This window comes from Oncorhynchus mykiss, chromosome 20, assembly GCF_013265735.2.
Source record: "Oncorhynchus mykiss isolate Arlee chromosome 20, USDA_OmykA_1.1, whole genome shotgun sequence".
NCBI classification, from domain to species: domain Eukaryota; kingdom Metazoa; phylum Chordata; class Actinopteri; order Salmoniformes; family Salmonidae; genus Oncorhynchus; species Oncorhynchus mykiss.
The window spans coordinates 12,031,123-12,055,256 of NC_048584.1; the positions used below are offsets into that span (position 1 = coordinate 12,031,123).

The window sequence follows — 24,134 nt, forward strand, 5'->3', positions numbered from 1 at the left end:
TCAGTCCACTGGGGGGGTTTCTGTGGCCTCAGTCCACTGGGGGGGTTTCTGTGGCCTCAGTCCACTGGGGGGGTTTCTGTGGCAGCAGTTTTTGGAATTTCGTCTTCCCCGAAACACGGCCAGGTAAAAGTTTCATCGCACAAAGAACCTTGGAATCCTTTCTTTTGAGAAGTAAAGGACAGAGACGCAAAATAAAACTGTGATGATTATTATTATTGGTGTGAATACGTAAAAAGTCTGGAGTGCCATCTTGTCGAGCAGGGAAACAAATGCTGATAATAGCAAAGCCAGCAAAAAGTCTTCAAATAACAAGTCCCCCATATGTCTTTCTGAAATTGACTTGTAAAAGTGGCTGTAATCATTCAATGATGTTTATGTTCAGGCCCGACTCGGACACTTGGGGCTTAATGTTCTGTACACAAATGTCATTTCACTTTTGTTTGGTGATGAACCAGGTGAGAACAGCATCCAGCGACATGGTAAAACAAAGTAACAGTACACACTCTGCTGTTCGTTCGCGCGTACAATGATGTCTGAGTGAAGAAACAGTGTTGGTTGTTTGTAATAACGTCTTTGTTTTTGTAATGTCGCAAATGTACGTGGCTCTTTCGCCAACTCTGGATTTCAGCCTACGTACAGTACCCAGCAGCTGTTTGATCTACAGTCATATGGATCTTCTTGCAAAACACACCCTAACCAACCCGAAACAAACACCCACAGCCAATAACATTGCATCTGTGTGTACCCTACATCCCACACACCAATTGTCGTACTGTAAACAAAACCCTCCCACAGTCTCGGTCTTTCAGAATCGAAGCTCTTGGAGGACAGTTAAAGTTGATAAAAGTGCTTCTTGATTGTAAAAATGTATACCAACGAATTGAACCCGCGTTCATCTGGGTTTTTCCACCAGAATTAATTTCACACCCATCCTTATCTCCCCTCCCAGGAGCTCCATCACCACCGTGTACATTGAGGTGCTCCCACCCAACAACCAGAGCCCCCCACGCTTTCCCCGCTTCCTCTACAGCCTGGAGGTCAGCGAGGCCATGAGGACCGGCGCCACTCTCCTCCACCTGCAGGTGAGCCTGGGGACGAGGCTTCTTCACAATACCACACTGTTCTTTAGTTCAGACCTAGCGTGAACATTTCGTGTATACAGCTGATGAGCTCCTAACAATGGCTTCTTTTTTAGTCTGTACCAGAAGGGACTGAGACCAATGTTACTGTCTATTCTGTTTGAGAAGAAATGGTTCGAGCTGTTTATTTAGACCACTCAGACGGTAGACGTCGCTACTGTGTTGTTGTCCGCCAATACTACGAAACTATTGTTTGTAATGCATCAAGTAGAAATGGAGCCGGATACTGCTGAGTAAAGTCATTTAGAATTCTTCATTGTCTGTTGTGAAATTGGGTTTTATTTGACATGAACGAGGCTCTCTGTCTCTGTGTCTCTACAGGCGAAGGACCGTGAAAGAGATCCTATTACCTATAGCATCCAGAGCGGAGATTCCCACCACCTCTTCGAGCTCTCCCGAACGTGCGTAAGCTTATTTTAGTCATCAACAACACCTACCTGTATTATCGTGGAGGATTTATTCATGAAACCTTGCCGGTGGTGGTGTTACCCTGTTACAGAGGAGTCGATTTAGGGGAAAGGGTTTTGGATTGTGTTTTGCCATGATGTGTGATCTGTAGTAAACTGAATTGCTCTCTCAGAAGCTCTCCGCAAGACACGAGGGGCTGAAAATGTAGATGCAATTCTCCCTAGCATCTCAAATACATAATTAATAAGTGCTAAATGAATTAAAACCAAAACAATTCTCTCCCAGTTTGAAAAACAGACCAAATATCAGATTATACAGTAGTCGTCCCAAGGTTACTCTGAGCTTCACTTTTGGTATTGGTGGGAAAAGTATTGGTGCCTTGGCTTGGAGTAAATATTTCCTCTTACAATTTCATAGATTTAATCCAAGCCTGCAATACGATTTGCTGGGATTTTTTTTAGGGAGCACTGTTCTATGTTTAGTGGCGAAGCAAGCCTTCTCCCCCTGCAGCTTTGGAGTAGAGCTATTACTCGTACTCAACAATTAGACCCAGAGCTGAATGGCCCTGATTTATTTATAAAAAATGGGACCCAGTCCTCCCTAGTGGCGCAGCGGTCTAAGGGTTTGATCCCAGGCTGTGTCACAACCGGCCGTGGCCGGGAGTCCCATAGGGCGACACACGATTGGCCTTGCGCCATCTGGGTTAGGGGAGGGTTTGGCCAGGGGGGCTTTACTTGGCTCATTGCGCTCTAGCGACTCATTGGTGCAGTGTGCTTCCAGGTTAAGGGGGCGCGTGTTAAGAAGCGCGGTTTGGCAGGTCATGTTTCGGAGGAAGCATAACTCGACCTTCACCTCTCCCAAGCTCATTGGGGAGTGATGAGACAAGACCGTAATTGGAGATATATATATTTTATTTCAATTTTGTATTATTTGAACCTTTATTTAACTAGGCAAGTCAGTTAAGAACAAATTCTTATTTACAATGACGGCCTAGGAACAAAGGGTTAACTGCCTTGTTCAGGGGCAGAACGACAGATTTTTACCTTGTCAGCTCAGGGATTTGATCCAACAACCTTTAGGTTACTGGCCCAACACTCTAACCACTAGGCTATATCACAAAATTGGGGGGAAAAGGGGGGTAAAATACAAAAAAGTATAATAATATGGGGACCCGAACCTGAGAACAATCAGACCCGAACCCGAATGGACTCGACTACAACCGGACCTAGACTCAACCCATACCCAAATGTAACAAAAAATAATGGTTATTTATTTTTTGTAATTTAGCAAAGGCTCTTATCCAGAGCGACTTACAGGTGCAATTAGGGTTTAGTGCCTTGCTGAAGGGCACATCAACATATTTTTTACCTAGTCGGCTCTGAGATTTGAACCAAACAACCTTTACAGTTACTGGCCCAATGCTCTTAACTGCTAGGCTACCTGGTAAGTTGCTGTTTTTGTTAACAAATATTTATTTATATCTTGACTAGGCCTTCTACAAATCAATAAATATGCTCTAGGCCGTGGTTGGGTCTATCAGCTCTAGTTACATAGACCCGATAACCGATAGCAGTCAAACAGGACTCGACCCGCACCTGATGGGCAAGTTTGAATTTTGGACCTGAACCCACTCGGTCTTGGGTCGGGTCTCAGGTAGACCTCTAAGAGCTATCCCTCTGCTCTCTCTATCTCTCTACCTCTGTCCCCCCCCCCCCCCCCACCCTCTCTCTCTGTCTCTCTGTCTCTCTGTCTCTGTCTCTCTCTGTCTCTCTGTGTGTGTGTGTGTGTGTGTGTGTGTGTGTGTGTGTGTGTGTGTGTGTGTAATAACCAGCACATTGCCATGCAGTCATGACTGTGCTACCGGAGGCCACTTCAATCAAAGCTCCAAACTCAAATTGTCATCGTGCCTCTCCTGTTGCAGACTGTCAGGTTCAAGAAATTGCATACACCACAACTCCAAAATGTTAATAAGCCCTGCGCCTGTCTCCGTCTCCTCAATGAAGAGGCAAATTAAAACAGTAGGGGACAAGCTCCCCAGTCCTAGAGGAGATGAGCTAAAGTGTATCCCCTTATATAGCCCCTATTAATGGATAGATTCACGTGTCTATCACAACACATTGTATCCCCATTGTCATACCACTGAGCCAGTTCTTGCATATTTATCTGTTTCTTTCGAAAGAAAGCTCTTTTTATCCAACTGGTACAGCTAAGGAGTTGATTGTTTACAAGACAGTTTTACAAGTTACCCATTCGATTGCTTTGTATTAGACTTAAAACGTCAGCGTGTCAAGACTTTAAGTCCGCTGTAGAGGTGATTGTGATCAGAGACCTGCCTGCGTCTCATCGCCAGCTTAATGCCAGAAACGGGCAGGCCTTACAGATCACAATCTGTTGAATAACCTCTGCTCTGTGTTGCCTCTTAGTGGGCCTCAGATGATATCTTTAATACTCTCTTAGTTATTCAGCACTTCAAAACAACACCCTTGTGAATGAGGTTCTCTCACATGCTGGATCTGATCCAGTTTGCTTTTCCAGCTGCTAATAATCATGATATTTCATTCAGCTTGGCATTATCATCATCCTTGATATTTTCGAATGGGAGGATGATTGTGTGTGTGTGTGTGCGTGTAGAGACAATGCTCTCTATGAATAGCTTATAAATATACATGAGAGCCGTGGCGGCAGCATTTGAGGTGCCGCTTTGCGTTTGTCTAATTCATTTTAACAGGGGCATATCATTCCACTATGGTCCTCACGGAGCTCGTATCCCTCTTAGGATGTGTGCACCCGGTCTCTTAGAATCGTCTGATTATGAACCGTTAAAAATACTGAGTTAAAAAGAACCTCTAATATCTGATTAATGCGTATCTAAATGACTGCTGGTGAGTAGCCATCAGAAAACTACAAGTAGAGGGAAAATTGAGATGCGTGTTGCAGACGCGTTACCTTAAGTGGCTGTACATTGCCCTCTAGTTTGGGCTCATCTCTGAGAGCTGTAGCAGACAGACAGCTAACAGGTGTACACTCTTGTATATCAAAAAGTGCTGAAAAAAACCCTAGAACATTCAAGGGTTATTTGGCTGTCCCCGTAGGAGTACCCTTTGGAGAACCCTTTTTGGTTATAGGTAGAACACTTTGGATTCCGGGGTGGAACCCAAAAGGGCTCTTACCTGGAAATAAAGTGGTTCTACCTGGAACCAAAAAGGGTTCTCTTATGGGGACAGCCGAATAACCCTTTTGGAACCTTTTTTTCTAGGAGTGTAGAGCTGACAGCAGATAATCATCCCATGTATTTAAACACTCTGTGAGAGTGCTGAAACCACTGCTGTATGCATGCCAAGAGTACCCCACACCGAATGACCGTGCACTGTCAATTCTACAAAGCATGTGTGTGTGTGTTAGGCTACAGTAGCTTGTCAAAGTGCCAACATATAACTCTCCTCTGTCGGCAGAACGAGAGAAGGAGCTTCCGTTTCATTCTAATGTGCTGGCGGGTCCACATGCCCCACAGTATCCAACGTGCATGTAATTGAATAGCCAGATTTACATAAACCCCCATTTATAAACCACATACAAGCAAAAAAAGAAACGGTGGTTTTGCATTAGAAGGGAAAAATAATCTGCTTACACTGACAGTTGTGATTTTGGGCCAATTGAAACCTGTCTCAATTGGGATTCAATCATTTGTTGAAATGTTCACATTCACAATGCAGACTTTGATGCAAGAATTTCTGTCTCCTTCACGTCTTCTTGTTTTTGTGTGGGTATTGTTTATCACTACGTGAGATCTGTTTGATTTAGGAACCCTGAAAGCTTCTGGCTCAGCGGGAAGCAGAGTCAGTGGGAAAGTTTCACGAAAGCTGCAAATGGACTGTATTGAATGATGGGAGTGTGTCGTGTTCTGGTGGTGGTTTAGTGAAAAAGAACCACCGTGTCTCCGTCTCTTCTCCCCAGGTCAGGGCTTTTGGTCCTGGGCAAACCGCTGGACAGGGAGACAGAGGATCGCTACACTCTCGTTGTAACAGCCTCAGATGGCCATCCGGAAGGGGTAAGCCTGCGTCAATTGACCTTCTATCCATCTATTCGTTCATCTATTCTCCGTCATAAATGATCTCATTGATCCATTAATCTGTGTGCTGTCTCACCATCAATCAATTTATTGTGTTCATTAATCTATTCGATCCATTCAGTTAAGTGCATGGCAGGTTGTGTAGCTAGCCTTTTTTACTGTGTTGGAGGTCTGCAGTCCATTGTTTTGATAGGATCCTGGCCAAACTGGAGGAGCAGTGATTTATGTACTGTAAATGATAATAACAAGGAATAAGATGTTGCATAACAGTAACGGGGGTTGTTAGGTGAAAATCGGGGTTGATTTCAAATCAGTCTAATAATATAATAGCGGTAATTGTCGTCAATCATGGCCCCCTTTAATGGTTGTATCCAGTGTTGAGAAAATGTGAATGATCTCAAAAACCTTTGACGCATCCACCTACATCACTCTAATGACGGTTAAAGATATTGCCTTGTCGTTGCATATCCCGGTGTCCAAAACATCTCTTTCGATATCACACTTAACGAGGAAGCCAGCGGCGGCATATTTAATGCAGGTGTGACACGTTACCGCGGCTGACCTTTATGGAAATGAATACAAACGTCTCTCTTCTGGCACACTCTGATACCTGAAGCACCTCCCCCTAGATTGAATCACTTAATTGGCCACTATTCTCAGAGCTGGTCTCTCTCACCTAGTGGAGAGGGGAACTCTCATCCTCTTCTTAAAAGAGTAGTCCAGTGTGGTTGGTTGTCTCATGCAAGTAAAATGAGAGCGGACAGTGAGTACCAGTAAACCCTCCCTCCTCTGCGCTCGCCAGCATTCTCCTCCCCTCTGTGCCCTCCACGTTTCCACTTATTCTATAAAACATTGAGCAAAGTTTAAACTGCAGCCTGAGCGGGTAGGGTAAAGGCAGAGACTGAGGCCTTTAAAATTCATTGACCTTTCCAAATCAGCTGGTCATTAGCCAAGCTAATAAACAGTCCTGTAGGGACTAGGGAAGGCTCTCTGGCTTAGGAGACACACACACAACATACGTACACACACAGACGCACGCACACACACACACACACCACTGTCACTGACTCTCCAGAACTGTTTGACCTCCCTTCCTGGTGATGTTTCCTACTGGATGGGGCGTGTATTTCTCTAGGCACCTGCAGGTGTGCCAGAGGGGCCTGGAGGGCCCGGGGCTAGCCAATATTATCTGATGAGGACCACATGAGAGGGAGACCGACAGTATCTATTATACAGTCATATCAGAGGTGTCAGATAACACTCTGTTACAGATGATAAATACTGGTTGTACTGTTTGGTCTTAAAGGGGCAATCATCAGTTCTTACATCCATTTTTGAACATCCATTTAATTATATGGATGTTCATTGATTCATTGATGAATTTGACTAGTAAATGCCTCGTGAGCTTAGTTCAACTGTCGTACCCCATCAAAACCTTTTTTCCTCCAATGTTTTTAAACAAAGTAAATATTAACAAACGCTATATAGCCTCAAAACATGGTTAAAGCTGTAATTTTGATATCATGGATGGTCCAGTTTTTGTATCCTTTACTTGGTCTATGAATTTGAGAGTGGTCAGACTCTCCAACCCCATCCCGTAGCATTTTACTAAATGGGGGGCGGGGAGTATGCCTTGTTATTGTTTTTACTGCTGATTACCACTTTGAAGAGAAAATGCAGTTTTTGGTCCTAAACAAAGCGTGAGTGTTTACCTTTTTCAAAGTGCACATTCTGTGCACCATTGTTTTCATGTCAAACAATAGTCCTTAATTTCCTATGTATTTGTCCAGTTCACTCATCACTACCCCTCCTCGCTCCAAGTAAATGTTTCTTGTAGCGCAGAGATGTTTTGCATCATGAAGTTACGCCTCATGAATAATCCCAGCCTCTCTCAAATGCTCTTTCTGACATAACAAAACAGTGGAAAATAACCTACACCTTCTTTTTGGATTATTTCTCACTTTTTCATTCCTCTGGGTGTGTCGTGGGAAGGAATACCTTTTGATGTTCTTTCAAAGCTAAATGCGGAGAAGAGAATGAGGAAGTGAGACATTAGGAAGGGATGACGCAAAGTGAAGGGCTCGACCTGCTGTGAGGGCACACCTGCACACTTTTCTCCCCTCCATTCTTCCGCTGACGAAGGGAAGCCATATGTTCTGGGCTAATGGTGGTTTAGTCTTTCCCGTAGGCTGGTGCTCTAACGTACGGCCTGATTTGGGTTACCGGTGTGAATACAAGAGCCACCGCTAAGGAATTAGCTATAGCTCTATCTGCCTAACGACCCACTGGTTGCTAATTTATTCTGTGCTGTAATTGGTTTTTTTTTTTTTAATGTTGAACCGTTGGGCTGTTAGACAAAAGACGGAGAACCTCTGAATGATGCAACCATCTGTCTGGCTCTGACAATTACTGTATTATCTGGTCATTCAATGAGGAATTGACCTGTTTGGATATTGTGTTTTGTTTGATGGTCGCAGTTTCTTCACAAAGGAGGAGATTGGGGGCTTTGGTCTTTGTGATCCATCACAGACCTCATTAATCAGCATCAACATGATGGCCCAGAGCCTTATTAAATGTTCTGCTCTGATACCGCCAGCCTAAAAACGAGCTAATTGGAGAATCCATCATATTTGTGAAACAGTCCGTCAGTAAGAACACACCCAGTCAGTCGGTAGCGTCACAGACCACGGATGAAACCTTTAAAGGGCTGAGATGTTAGATGACCGGCAGAGATCACTCTTCCTTCCTCCCACGGTCTGGTAATGGTTCAGGATCACTTTAAATTCAAGAAAAGTCACGGTGATGGGTTATGTACAGATTAACTTTCCACACTGAAGTGTTGGCTTTTAAATACCACACCTCTATAGAAAGCAGGCTTAAAGTGGATCTGACACCGTTTAACTAAACAGTATATTGGTCTAAAATATCACGTTTGCAGTTTGTGCTTTAAAACCAATTTCATAAGAGTTTTTTATTTTTTAAGTTACATTTAAGATCACTTTATTGTTCAATTGCACACAAGGTCCAACCAAAATTTGACTTCCGCTCCAAAACACATACAGATTTTGGAAAGGTGCCGGGGGCTGCCACTGTGCGCCTGGGGAGCTGTTGTTACCCGATTTTTTTTCTGTCTTGACGCAGGACTCGAACTAGCAACCCTCCGGTTCCTGGCTCGACCCTCTCTAACCACTAGGCTACCTGCAGCACGATGAATGCAGCAAAAAAAATTCACCATGAATCGCTAGGTAGTCTAATAAATATTGCTATCAGGTTGTAAATCACAGCTGGTACATTGATTTGTTACCCCGGCCATTCAGGGGATGAACCGTTTCAGTTTCACTCAACCAACACTTTGGACAAAAACGGACAAAAAGGGCAGTGATTGGGAGCCTCAACACAATCGATCTAGCGATGCAGTATCGATGTGGTTAAGGCTATACCTTATCTATTATGTATGGTCTACTTATTTAGCTAGCTAGCTATATGACTTGATAGCTAAGTCATTTAACTAGCTAGAAAATGACACAGAGCCTTGTAGCTAGCTGGCAGGATGTCATGTTGTTATTGGGCTGGGGGGCACTGCAGGAGGCCGAGCAGGCTACTATTCCCCATCTGAGAAGTTTTACTGTCCTCCGTGCTAGATTTGAACTTGTATGGTTCAGGCTAACGTTGTTGTTGTTCTGGTTAGGCAACTGAAGGAGAGATGTTGCGCTGTTCCGCTGTCTGTCCAGTGGAGTGCAACATCAAAGTGCTGTTGGCATGGTTTATTTGCCTAATCTAGCAGTGATTGGTTATGGCACACCGGTCTGTGTAGATTCTGGCCCAGGACAAGACCGACAAGTTTGTATTCGTTTTTATTTACTGCATTTCTATTAATGGCCCGACGCGCATGGCTGCTTTCCCATTAATATTACTATTAGAAAGCTCACAAATTCCTGACCCTACGTCATTTCCAAAAGTTCTATGAAATGTATGAAAACGTGACATTCTATGTGCTCGATTCTCACACAAAGAAAAATGTTGTCTTATTCTTCCCTAGGTTGTACATTATATGAGCATCTTTGAATAAGATTTAATGGTACTAAATATGTGTCAGTTCCACTTTAAGTAGTGTGATGGAGTACCTTGATTAATTAACTTGCCTTCTTTGCACTAACACTCGTACTTGTCTTTTCTTACTAGCACAGACTTTGCTGATAGCTACTTTTATTGAGGAAAAATGTACTTCCTATGACTGTGATATGTGGTTGTCCCACCTAGCTATCTTAAGATGGATGCGCTAACTGTAAGTTGCTCTGGATAAGAGCGTCTGCTAAATGACAAAAAAATCGAATGTGATTACACGTTTACCTGTTGACCTGGATGAGCTTCCTGGATTCTGTTCTTCTATCGGGGGAAACGTGTAGCTAGAAGTCAAAAGGGCATTGATTTGATTAATTCAGTTTTATAAAAGCCTTGAACTCCATGTTTTATTTTCTATAATAGACTGCAAGTCGCTATGGTCACAGGATGCTCTCGTAGCCAGCTCAAGATTATCCGGAGCCGGGTACTGCGATTGCCGTCCCTGTGTCATGATATATCCTGGTTTCTGAAGAGATTTAATGTGCTATATCTACACGGCTCAGTAGTCTTGTTAATCAAGTGATAATTTCGACAAGATACACCGTCTGAAAGAACCTACAACTAAATGTGTTGGGTTTGGGAGCATCTCGTTGTCATATCAAACACAAAAATGCTAATTCACCTAAAGCTGAGGAGATTTGTCATTCATCACACGATGGCGAATGCAAATACATCAGCGTTATTGCAAGAGCTATAGCAGTTAATCAGGAAACAAGTGGATTTGTTGATGAAAACCCACCCAGGCCCTGAATAATGAAACCAAATGTATTATTTGATTAGAGAGTTTAAGAATGACATAGAATGTATTCACGCACATGCTGATTGGGTCAGGCATGACATACGGAGAAGTCTGCGGTGCTTTTAAACTACTGTTTCAGAGAAAGAACTCCTGCTGATTTGCTCTTGCCAGAGGCTTTGTTCGAAGCAGAGATCAATAACTGTGTTGTTTTTATCCTGCGCTTCCAGACCTCCACGGCTACTGTGAATGTTGTGGTCACTGATGTCAACGACAATGACCCCGTCTTCGATCCACTCGTGCCCCAAAACGTAACAGTTACAGAGGAGGAGGCCAACTCTTTTGTGGGCCAAGTAAAGGTAAGTCTGCGTTTATGTATGCCACACTGTTTACTGTGTGGCATTTACTGTATCGTCCACATTGCTGGCTCATACATAGCCCCTTGTATAATGCACTCATGTTAAGATCTGTCTGATGAATAAGTCAGTGTACTGTTGCTGGCTTGCCCTGTAGAGTAATGTTTCCGTTGCACTGAATCTATCAACATGTAAATTGCAGCTTGTATAAGCAGGCATACTGTCCATGGGGCCTTTGACATTGAAATAGTCTGTCCCATGCGATTTAACTTATCTGTACCTGACCTGCAGCAGTACACCCTACTGTTCCTTTGTGGCTCTGGTGGCTCTCTCCCGCTGACTCTCCCTGTCCCATTTGGCTAATTGTAATCAGAGGCCCGCAGGGAGGTGATGGCCGAGTGCCAATGGCCCCACTCTATGTTCGGCCTGACGATCCCCCCCAGCATGTGTGCCCAGCTGCCAGGAGGCCCAGAGCAGAGCGGGCCCAGGCGGCTGATGGCCCCCCGCGAGCTCCCTGCCCGCTCCGCTGTTAATCATTTTCCAATTTAATAAATGTAATTTAAATAATTTGTCACCTTCAGGGACATTCTATAATGAGTAGCTTTGTTGGGCTCTGTTAAGCTGCGAGGAGTTGTAATTAGTGGTGTAGTTTAATAGGGCTGGGGATTGTTAGTGGAATAAGAGGAGGATAATGCAGGCAGACATCTTTGGAGGGAGTCGTGCGGCTTTGTGTGGTGTTGCGCGGCGCAGTACTGTACACCGCTGTGTTGTGGATCATAAGATGAATGTTTACCTGGGTGAAGAGTTGGAGGGAAAGTGGCTGGAGCTGCATTGACTGCTGGGAATAATTGATGATCGATGCACACACTCTGGTATGTATGTGTGAGCACTTCACCCATACTGTCTCAAGTGGGATTTGCAACAATATGTGCATCGAAACGAGTAAGCCTTTATGGAACACTAAACGCTAAACCATCTGTTGAGTACAAGTTCTTCCTCAATCTGGGAACGCATCGAGCACAGCAGGTTCATACAGGAAGCCTGAGTGTTTGCGTCGGATGATATTGCACCAGTTAGATTCATCACTCTACCTCGATGTGGCAGTCTATTTAGTGGACCAGGTTTCTGCTTCCACATTCTCTGATGGCTGCCACGCGCACGCTGTGCGCTGGCGGTCTCGGTGGCACGCTGTGCGCTGGCGTTCTCGGTGGCACGCTGTGCGCTGGCGGTCTCGGTGGCACGCTATTGTTGTAACATGCGCGACTCGCCATGCCAGTCTGTTTTCTGTTTTCCCACCCCGGCCTCCACCTGTTTGGACTCTGCTTGTAATTATTGTGTATGCTCTGGCAGCCAGCCACCACGACGGAGCCAAGACTAACAAATGGTTAAACGAATACGTGTGGCGTTTCCTGTCTGAAATGGATATTAGTAGAGGTGGTGGGTTACCGCCATGTGTGTTATGGTGTTATTTATGCAACATTTCTGATTTATGTCCATGTCCTGTCAACAATAATAATAATAATAATAATAATAATAATATTAGTAAAGTTGATCCATGTGATCCAAGGTACTGTCTGCAAGACAAATGAGTTGACTTGGCACATTCAGTGTCCGCTCCTGAGAGGCCTTTTGCTCTGCTTATCAAGCCATCAAGACACATTACTGTTTTCACTTAACGAAAGAGAGAGAGAGCTTCACAGACAAGCAGAAATCACTGTACTCTTTCTGGCTCAGCATGCCCTCTCTTCCTCACTAGATAATGAAACTATCCCCCTATTGTAGTGTTTACCAGTTGAGCTCTGGTGTGATGAACGGTGTAAGACATAGCTCGGAGTCTCTGCAACTCAAATCAAATCGAATTGTATTTGTCACAGGTGCGGAACACAACACAACTTACAGTGAAATGCTTACTTACAAGCCCTTAACCAACAATGTAGTTTTTTAAAATACCTACAACAACAAAAAAGAAAAAAGGAAGAAGAAAAAACTAATTAAAGAGCAGCAGTAAAATAACAATAGCAAGGCTATATACAAGGGGTACCGGTACAGAGTCAATGTGCGGGGACACCGGTTAGTCGAGGTAATATGTACATGTAGGTAGAGTTAAAGTGACTATGCATAGATAATAAACAGAGAATAGCAGCAGCGTAAAAGAGAGGGGGGAGGACAAATAATCTGGCTAGCCATTTGATTAAATGTTCAGGAGTCTTATGGCTTGGGGGGTAGAAACTCTTTAGAAGCCTCTTGGACTTAGACTTGGTGCTCCGGTACCACTTGCCATGTGGTAGCAGAGAGAACAGTCTATGACTAGGGTGGCTGGAGTCATTGACAATTTTTAGGGCCTTGCCTCCACTTGGTATAGAGTGTCTGGATGGCAGGAAGCTTGGCCCCAGTGATGTACTGGGCCGTACACATTACCCTCTGTAGTGCCTTGCGGTCGGAGGCCGAGCATTTGCCCTACCAGGCAGTGATGCAACCAGTCAGGATGCTCTCTATGGTACAGCTGTAGAACCTTTTGAGGATCTGAGGACCCATGCCAAATATTTTCAGTCTCTTGAAGGGGAGTAGGTTTTGTCGTGCCCTCTTCACAACTGTCTTGGTGTGCTTGGACCATGTTAGTTTGTTACTGATGTGGACACCAAGGAACTTGAAGCTCTCAACCTGCTCCACTACAGCCCTGTCTCAGAGAATGTTGGCGTGCTCAGTCTTTCTTTTCCGGTAGTCCACAATCATCTCCTTTGTCTTGATCACATTGAGAGAGGTAGAGGTTTCTGACCTCCTCCCTATAGGCTGTCTCGTTGTTGTCGGTGATCAGGCCTACCACTGTTGTCATCGGAAATCTTAATGATGGTGTTGGAGTCGTGCCTGGACGTGCAGTCATGAGGGAACAGGGAGTACAGGAGAGACTGAGCACGCACCCCTGAGGGGCCCCCGTGTTGAGGATCAGCATGGTAAATGCGTTGTTATTTACCCTTACCATCTGGGGGTGGCCCGTCAGGAAGTCCAGGATCCAGTTGCAGAGGGAGGTGTTTAATCCCAGGGTCCTTAGCTTAGTGATGAGATTTGAGGGCACTACAGACGTGAGTGCTGCTGGTCGGTAGTCATTTAGGCGGGTTACCTTTGTAATCCTGGGCACAGGGACTATGGTGGTCTGCTTGAAACATGTTGGTATTACAGACTTCGACAGGGAAAGTTTGAAAATGTCAGTGAAGACACTTGCCAGTAGGTCAGTGCATGCTCGGAGTACACGTCCTGGTAATCCGTCTGGCCCTGCGGCCTTGTGAATGTTAACCTGTTTAAAGGTCTTACTCACATCGGCTGCGGAGAGCGTGATCACACAGTCGTCCAGTACAGCTGATGCTCTCATGCATGTTTCAGTGTTGCTTGCCTCGAAGTGAGAAGTAATTTAGCTCGTCTGGTAGGCTTGTGTCACTGGGCAGCTTCTCAGCTGTGCTTCCCTTTGCAGTTTGTAATAGTTTGTAAGCCCTGCTACATCCGACGAACATTGGAGCCGGTGTAGTACGATTCAATCTTAGTCCTGTATTGACGCTTTGCCTGTTTGATGGTTCGTCGGAGGGCATAGATACAGGTTTCACCGATTGTAGAATCTTAATTTGAGCCAGTTTACTGCAGCTGGAAAAGAATCCTGCAGGAACATGAAATGTTAATTATTATGTGTATTATACAGTTGAAGTCAGAAGTTTGCATACAAAATACATTTAAACTCAGTTTTTCACAATTCCTGACATTTAGTCTTAGTAAAAATTCCTTGTCTTAGGTCAGTTAGGATCACCACTTTTATTTTAAGAAAGTGAAATGTATAGTAGAGATTTATTTCAGCTTTTATTTCTTTCTTCACATTCTCAGTGGGTCAGAAGTTTACATACACTCAATTCGTATTTGGTAGCATTGCCTTTAAATTGTTTAACTTGGGTCAATCATTTTGGGTAGCTTTCCACAAGCTTCCCACAATACGTTGGGTGAATTTTGTCAACTTTGGGAGTATGCTTGGGGTCATTGGTCATTTGGAAGACCCATTTGCGACCAAGCTTTAACTTCCTGACTGATGTCTTGAGATGTTGCTTCAATATATCCACATAATTTTTCTTCGTCATGATGCCATCTATTTTGTGAAGTGCACCAGTCCCTCCTGCAGCAAAGCACCCCCACAACATGATGCTGCCACCCCCGTGCTTCACGGTTGGGATGGTGTTCTTCGGCTTGCAAGCCTCCCCCTTTTTCCTCCAAACATAACGATGGTCTTTATGGCCAAACAGTTCTATTTTTGTTTCATCAAACCAGAGAACATTTCTCCAAAAAGTACGATCTTTGTCCCCATGTGCAGTTGCAAACCGTAGTCTACAGACTGTTTACTTTGGGCACGTCATTCAGACAGGATGTGAAGAAAAAACTTTGACATTTGTGGAGTGGTTGAAAAACGAGTTTTAATGACTCCAACCTAAGTGTATGTAAACTTCCGACTTCAACTGTAAGTATTGGAAATGTTCGTAAGGAAAAATCAAGTCTGAAATTTGAAATGCACTATATTTTTATTTTATTTCCTGCATTGCAGAAAAGTTATCCTGTAGCAGGGTGATCAAATCGTTAACTTTTAAAGGTCGACTTTGGGCACGAAAAATGGTCCAACTCCTCCTCTTTCTCAATTTATTGTGGTGTGCATTTGGTGCGTCATCGATGTGACATTCTGGTTCGTTAGCTAAGTTAGCCACTTGTAGTGTTGACGTCATTTCGCAGGATTTGTTTTTGGACGGAAGCTGTAGAGATCGGTAAGAAATGGCACTTCTGTGGCCAAATATCTTATTGATCCATTATCCATTTTTTTAAAACATGCTTTAAATGAACTGGTATGATGGTGCATTGATAAGTTATACAGGTAAAAGCCGTTATTTAGCATTTATGCCCAAAGTCGACCATTGCTGAGAAGGTGAATGCTTTCATAACCAGGTCCTGGTTGCTTTAGCAGCTGATAGAAATGTATTGAACTCATGCCATCACTGACTGGAGAGTTATCTTCATTATTTTGGCCTGACGATTGGGTTTTCAGACTTCAGTCGAGTCAACATGTTCCTCATTATTCTCATGGTATCTTACTGATCTCCTGCAGGATGTTGTGTTCCGTACACAACAACAGCAGGGGCAGCATTTCTGTATTGTTTTACATTTTTTGCACCGCATTGCAATATGCTTTGAGTGAAGGCAATCTCCATTTTTATTTGTATGAAAATTACAAACTGATCCTGTCTCAGTATTACCACCAAGATTGATTCATTTACATTTCCTCAATGTATTTCATTCTCTGGTGGAAAATAAATGTTCTGTACGACTTCAACAATGTCTCTGAAAATAAACATGTTGTGTCCACTCTCCCTTTTATCACAATAATGATATGACCCAGATGCAGACACGGGAGGCGGATAGTACAGTTCTCAGATGATTTATTAGAAACACGGGGCAGGCAAAGGGCAGGTCGAGGGCAGGCAGAGGTTTGTAATCAGGTCAGAGTCAGACAGGTACAGGACGGCACTCAGAGTCAGGGAAGGCAGAATGGTCGGAATCGGGAAAAACTAGGAAACAGAACTAGAGAAACAGGAAGGCGGGAAAGAATGCTGGTAAGACCTGACAAGATGAACTGACAATAAAAAAACAGAACGCAGGTATAAATACACAGGGGATAATAGGAAGATGGGTGACACCTGGAGGGGGGTGGAAACAAGCACAAAGACCGGTGAAACAGATCAGGGTGTGACACCTTTACGCCCTCCAAAGTCAATTATCACTTGCCTTTTAGTAGAATAAATGACATTTTCAACATCAAATTTCTTTCCATTTTTCAATTACTTTTAGCTCCCAATCCGGAGGTGAGATGTTAAGTTACTATCTTCCTTTGTTCAATGGGATCACGGAGTCGTGTTCCTACAAAGTCATCAGAGGGATGATATGATAATTCTGTGTGATCCTGGCTTCTCATGTCATCTGGCTCCAGCCTTCAAGTCTGGAGTCAATGGGTGCAGAGTCAGCCTCCCTATTACCACCTTGATGATTAATGCAGGGAACCTCTGTGATCAGAGCCAGATAAGAGAGCTATCAGGGTAGAGCAGAGCACAGGACCTGGATAATGATGCACTTCTAGCAACAAATGCAGAGATACGTGCAGTGTAGGCCTATACTACAGTAACAGAACATACAGTGGGGTGAACAAGTATTTGATACACTGCCGATTTTGCAGGTTTTCCAACTTACAAAGCATGTAGAGGTCTGTAATTTTTATCATAGGTACATTTCAACTGTGAGAGACGGAAAATCACATTGTATGATTTTTAAGTAATTAATTTGCATTTTATTGCATGACATAAGTATTTGATCACCTACCAACCAGTAAGAATTCCGTCTCTCACAGACCTGTTAGTACTTTAAGAATCCCTCCTGTTCTCCACTCATTACCTGTATTAACTGCACCTGTTTGAACTCGTTACCTGTATAAAAGACACCTGTCCACACACTCAATCAAACAGACTCCAACCTCTCCACAATGGCCAAGACCAGCGAGCTGTGTAAGAACATCATGGGTAAAATTGTAGACCTACACAAGACTGGGATGGGCTACAGGACAATAGGAAAGCAGCTTGGTGAGAAGGCAACAAGAGTTGGCGCAATTATTAGAAAATGGAAGAAGTTCAAGATGACGGTCAATCACTCTCGGCCTGGGGCTCCATGCAAGATCTCACCTCGTGGGGCATCAATGATCATGAGGAAGGTGAGGGATCAGCCCAGAACTACATGGCAGGACCTGGTCAATGACCTGAAGAGAGCTGGGACCACAGTCTCAAAGAAAACCATTAGTAACACATTACGCCGTCATGGATTAAAATCCTGCAGCGCACGCAAGGTCCCCCTGCTCAAGCCAGCGCACGCCCGTCTGAAGTTTGCCAATGACCATCTGGATGATCCAGAAGAGGAATGGGAGAAGGTCATGTGGTCTGATGAGACAAAAATAGAGCTTTTTGGTCTAAACTCCATTTGCCGTGTTTGGAGGAAGAAGAAGGATGAGAACACCCAAGAACACCATCCCAACTGTGAAGCATGGTGGTGGAAACATCATTCTTTGGGGATGCTTTTCTGCAAAGGGGACAGGACGACTGCACCGTATTGAGGGGAGGATGGATGGGGCCATGTATCGCGAGATCTTGGCAAGCTCCCTCAGTAAGAGCATTGAAGATGGGTCGTGGCTGGGTCTTTCCAGCATGACAACGACCACGAAACACACAGCCAGGGCAACTAAGGAGTGGCTCCGTAAGAAGCATCTCAAGGTCCTGGAGTGGCCTAGCCCGTCTCCAGACCTGAACCCAATAGAAAATCTTTGGAGAGAGCTGAAAGTCCGTATTGCCCAGCGACAGCCCCAAAACCTGAAGGATCTGGAGATGGTCTGTATGGAGGAGTGGGCCAAAATCCCTGCTGCAGTGTGTACAAACCTGGTCAAGAACTACAGGAAACGTATGACCTCTGTAATTGAAAGCAAAGGTTTCGGTACCAAATATTAAGTTCTGCTTTTCTGATGTATCAAATACTTATGTCATACAATAAAATGCAAATGAATTACTTAAAAATCATACAATGTGATTTTCTGGATTTTTGTTTTAGATTCCGTCTCTCACAGTTGAAGTGTACCTATGATAAAAATGACAGACCTCTACATGCTTTGTAAGTAGGAAACACTGCCGATTTTGCAGGTTATCAAATACTTGTTCTCCCCACTGTAGATGCAGGATATACTACAATGGAACAGCATAGTACAATTCTAAACACACAACACAGTTTCACCATGAGCGATATGTTCCATTAGCTCATTAGAGTGCATTGGAAAACCACTGTCTTCAATCTCGAACAAATCCAGAGTGAAATGGTAGGATTAATGCTGTATGGATACAATACAATCCCTACGATATACAGACAGAACTGCTTAACTTGCGGCACAAAAAAATCCTCCATTTGCATTACAGAGAGGACACAACAGGCTGTTTGAAGAGACGGTTCAACTGTAACACTGTGTACCTGTGTAAGGCTGTCTGCTTGTGATCTGTGTACTGCTCTCTCTCTGCTGTTGAAAGAGGTGTCTCATCGTGTGCGTGTGTGCATCTGTGTGTGTGTGTTTGTTTGTATGTGTGTGTGTGAAGGGGGGGTGTGCACTTACCTGCGTGCTTGTGTGTGTTGTGTATATGTCTTCATGTGTGCGTGAGAGTTCCTCCCTATTAATGTATGCATGATGCCTGCCATATGATGTCCACATCACCAACAAACTAACATGGTCCAAGCACACGAAGACAGTCGTGAAGAGGGCACGACAAAACCTGAAAATATTTGTCATGGGTCCTCAGATCCTCAAAAAGGTTCTTCAGGTTGCACCATCGAAAGCATCCTGACTGGTTGCATCACTGCCTGGTATGGTAGCTGCTCGGCCTCCGACTACAAGGCATTACAGAGGGTAGAGCATATGGCCCAGTACATCACCGGGCCAAGCTTCCTGCCATCCAGGACCTCTATACCAGCGGTGTCAGAGGAAGGCCCTAAAAATTGTATAAGACTTCAGCCACCCCAGTCATAGACTGTTCTCTCTGCTACCGCACGGCAAGCAGTACCGGAACGTCTAGGGGCAAGAGGCTTCTAAACAGCTTCTACCCCCCAAGCCAAGCCAGAAGACTCCTGAACATCTAATCAAATGGCAACCCGGACTACTTGCATTGCCCCCCCACACCCTTCTACGCTGCTGCTACTCTCTGTTATTATCTATGCAAAGTCACTTTAATAACTCTACCTACTTGTACATATAACCGCAATTACCTCGACAGCGGTGCCCATTGACTCTGGACCGGTAACCCCTGTATGTAGCCCCGCTATTGTTATTTACTGTTGCTCTTTAATCATTTGTTAATCTTATCTCTTACTTTTTGTGTGGGGGGGTGGGGGTATTTCCCGAAAACGTTATTGTTGGTTAAGGGCTTGTAAGTAAGCATTTCACTGTCAGGTGAACACCTTACAGTTGTTGTATTCGGCGCTTGTGACAAATAACATTTGATTTGATTTGATATGGAGGGTCTAACCCCCTGTGTCTCCTTCCCACCCACCCATCCATCCACCCAGGCCACAGATCCAGACGTGGGGGTTAATGGCCAGGTGCGCTACCGACTAGTCAACCACGCCGACCTCTTCAGGGTCAACTCCAATGGCACCATCTACACCGCCGTGCCTCTGGACCGAGAGGTCAGGGGTCAGTATGACCTCATTGTGGAGGCGGAGGACGGAGCGGTGGAGGACCCCAGGAGGACCACGCTGACTCTGTCGGTGACTGTGCTGGATGTGGATGATAACAGTCCGGTGTTCTCACAACCATCCTATACGGTCAATCTACCGGAGAATAGTCCTAAGAACACAGTCATCCTGCAGCTTACTGTGAGTTTGTGTGTGTGTTTGTGCATGATGTATGTGCGTATGTGTGATTGCCAGCCTGTGCGTGTGTGCATGTGTGTGTCCAAGAGTGCACAGCATGCTCCATGGACACTCAGGAGCCACAAGGCAGGGATGTATTTACTACTTCAAACGCTCCACAGTCCAAATGCATCCTCTAGTACATCAAAGCACACAAGGTCAGGAGGCATATGGATAGCCTAGAGCATATTGACAGAGGATATCAAAACCTCAGACTTGGACATTTTTACATGGCCCACTATTCAGTCAAGTGCACTCAGGAAAGGTCAAACAGGAGCTGAGTGGAGTAGGAACTTTTTTTACCCCCATTATTCTCTGAGGTGAAATTGTTAATTGGAATCCTGCTTGTTTTCCAAGAACCTGACTTTAGAATTGTGGTTATTTGTATTTTCCAAGAACATGCTTCTTCTTTGATCCAAAAGTTGAGTATATCGTTTGGACTATCTAGAATTGTGGTTATTTGTTGCTAGTCAGCCCAGAGAATACCTTTTTGAGGAGACCAGTCACATCTCCCTGTGTGAGGCTAATCATGGACATTTTCAGGTTGGGTTGGTTGATTGACAGGTTTACGTGACAGTGACCGTGTCTGTCTGGTCCTAGTGCAATGATCCCCTAGCAGTGTCAAACCTCTCATCACCGTGGCCTCCCGTCGCTCCCCATGCCACACCGAGCCTGCTGATAGGCTGATATTGTAGACAGATTAGTGGAGCCACTAATGGCTGAACTAGCATGGTCAGGGGGGGGGGGGGGGGGGGGGGGGGTGTTGTTATCTGTGTGTAGGCCCACAGCTATTCTTCCCCCTACACACTCCACGTGAACACACACACCTCCACTTGAAAAAACGACATGCACAACCCACACAGACGCAGGAGTGAATCCAGAGGTCTCTCTCCTAACAATGGATTTGAGTAGTTATTACTGCTTGTCACTGTGATTTGACTGACGAGTGCCAGAAACTAGAATTGCTCGATTCTTTTGTTTTTATGATTGCCTATTGAATAAGAGACTTAAGATTCATGCTGTAACGTTGTGTAATTTTCTGGCTGTTGTGTTCTTAGCTAATAGAGAAACTGTTTCTTACCTATTTATAACTACAGTACAAGTTACTTCAAGTCCCATAGACCAGAGATCCACTAATACAGGACACTGAACTGTTTCTTACCCGCAGTACTCCTTCCTCCTCCATCTCTTCATCTCCTCTCCTCTAGGCCAAAGACTCTGACCTGGACTCCAATGTCACCTTCCGTATACGGACCCCGGAGGCCAGGCAATTGTTTGCTGTCAACCCAGTGACTGGAGAGCTCTCTGTGCTGCAGACGCTGGACTTTGAGACCCTGGCAGCCACGGACCACACCTTTGTGGTGGAAGCCCTGAACAGTGGAGGGAGCATGCCCCCAGGCCTGGCCACTGTCACTGTAAAGATAACGGTAAGGAAACGACTGTACCTTCCCTCTGCCGCCTCCATAGCAGGGGCTGTTTATCACTCACAAGCCATCTTCATCATTCAAAAGGAAAAATGCAGAAGACCTGTGAATCTAATTTTTCATGAATACATGGCTCCGCCCTCTCTCGCTCCTCTCTCGCTCCTCTCTCGCTCTCTCGCTCTCTCTCGCTCTCTCTCGCTCTCTCTCTCGCTCTCTCTCTCTCTCTCTCTCTCTCTCTCTCTCTCGCTCTCTCGCTCTCTGGTCTAAAACCACTAGCCATTCTCACCACCACGGAGTAAAAGAGAGATGGATGATCCTCAGCTACCTCTCATTTCTCCTTGCCCGATGAAAGACAGACTGACAGATTGATATTGTAGTACAGTGCTGGGATATTTGATGTCTGGATGATCATTAGGTTTGTGAGGGCTCTATTTTGTCAGTATTGTGGCCATCTGATGTATTATGATTCAGGCGATTAAGCACCAGACACGAGCTGGATGGAGATTAGCCCACCGTTGGCCTCTGCGTGACGCTCCTAGACCAGTAGAAGAGTGGGCACTGTAAGAGATCAGGCTTGTGATGTGGTTTTACACATTAAACGAGGCTGCATTACTCAGTCAGTGTCCATTAGTGTAATTACTTAGCTCTAGCTGCTTACAGTGCCTTCAGAAAGTATTCACACCCCTTGACTTTTTCCACATTTTGGTATAGCCTGAATTTAAAATGTATTCCATTTAGATTTTGTGTCACTGGCCTACACAAAATACCCCATAATGTCAAAGTGGAATTGTGTTTTTAGAAATCTTTACGGATGAATTTATCATTTTAAAAAAGTATTAAAGTGTTCAATCCCTTTGTCATGTCAAGCCTAAATAAGTTCAGGAGTAAAGAATGTGCTTAACAAGTCACATAATAAGTTGCATGGACTCACTCTGTGTGCAATAATAGAGTTTAACATCAAATTTTGAATGACTACCTCATTCTGAATACCTCATCTCTGTACCCAGAGAATTTCAAACACAGATTCAACCACAAAGACCAGGTAGGTGTTCCAATGCCTTGCGAAAAAAGGGCACCTATTGGTAGATAGGTTTTTAAAAAAGCAGACTTTCAGCATGGTAAAGTTATTAATTACACTTTGGATGGTGTATCAATACAGCCAGTCATTACAAAGATACAGGCCTAACTTCCTAACTCAGTTGCCGGAGAGGAAGGAAACCACTCAGGGATTTCACCATGAGGCCAATGATGACTTTAACCCTCTAGAATAGATTTATGCGGCCCCAATTAGCAGAATAAAAAAATTCCCACCAAAACCCATCTGTTTAAGGTATAGAGATCTGTTTTTTTTGCATTGGATGTGTCTCAATTCACCGCATCCGCTGATGTCGCACTTCTGCATCTGCGGTGAATGGTGGCAGAGCTAGAGTGGTGTTTGTCAGACCATGAGACATCCCGAAATCACTATTCTCACTAAATAGGCTGTAGCGTCCGAACAGTTTGGACGGCAACCTACTCTGACACCCCCCGATAAAAAGATGAGACTCTCGCGAACACGTCGTTGTCTGGTTGTTTTGCTCTAGGACGCCCACAAGCCTCACCAGACTCGTCTGAATGTCCCCCAGTACCAGTTTGAAAAATGAATGGAAGTAATGTGTATATAGATATAGTTTAGTGCCAGATAAGGGGTTAACCTTTTCAAGCATCAATTCCAAATACAGTTGAAGTCGGATGTTTACATACACCTTAGCCAAATACATTTAAACTCAGTTTTTCCACAATTCCTGACATTTAATCCTTGTAATAATTCCCTGTCTTAGGTCTTAGGTCAGTTAGGATCACAACTTTATTTTAAGAATGTGAAATGTCAGAATAATAGTAGAGAGAATGATATATTTTAGCTTTTATTTCTGTCATCACATTCCCAGTGGGTCAGAAGTTTACATACACTCAATTAGTATTTGGTAGCATTGCCTTTAAATTGTTTAACTTGGATCTTGAAACATTTTGGGGTGGAAAAAGCGTGTGCGAGCAAGGAGGCCTACAAACCTGACTCAGTTACACCAGCTCTGTCTGGAGGAATGGGCCAAAATTCACCCAACTTATTGTGGGATGCTTGTGGAAGGCTACCCAAAACGTTTGACCCAAGTTAAACATTTTAAAGGCAATGCTACCAAATACTAATTGAGTGTATGTGAACTTCTGACCCACTGGAAATGTGATGAAAGAAATAAAAGCTGAAATAAATAATTCTCTTTACTATTATTCGGACATTCACATTCTTAAAAATAAAGTGGTGATCCTAACTGACCTAAAACAGGGAATTTTTACTAGGATTAAATGTCAGGAATTGTGAAAAACTGAGTTTAAATGTATCCG

General features: G+C 44.2%; 1 protein-coding gene across 7 annotated transcripts in view; it reads left to right on the top strand.

The window, feature by feature from the left end:
- Positions 1 to 24,134, top strand: part of pcdh15b (protocadherin-related 15b) — a 215,080-nt gene that overhangs the window by 121,577 nt on the left and 69,369 nt on the right. For all 7 annotated transcript variants that reach the window (XM_036955811.1, XM_036955813.1, XM_036955814.1 and 4 more), the window contains 6 exons: positions 950 to 1,082; positions 1,461 to 1,540; positions 5,502 to 5,595; positions 10,705 to 10,833; positions 19,987 to 20,295; positions 21,540 to 21,758. In XM_036955811.1, the coding sequence (XP_036811706.1) occupies positions 950 to 1,082; positions 1,461 to 1,540; positions 5,502 to 5,595; positions 10,705 to 10,833; positions 19,987 to 20,295; positions 21,540 to 21,758 (964 nt within the window). The remainder of the gene's footprint in view (positions 1 to 949; positions 1,083 to 1,460; positions 1,541 to 5,501; positions 5,596 to 10,704; positions 10,834 to 19,986; positions 20,296 to 21,539; positions 21,759 to 24,134) is intronic.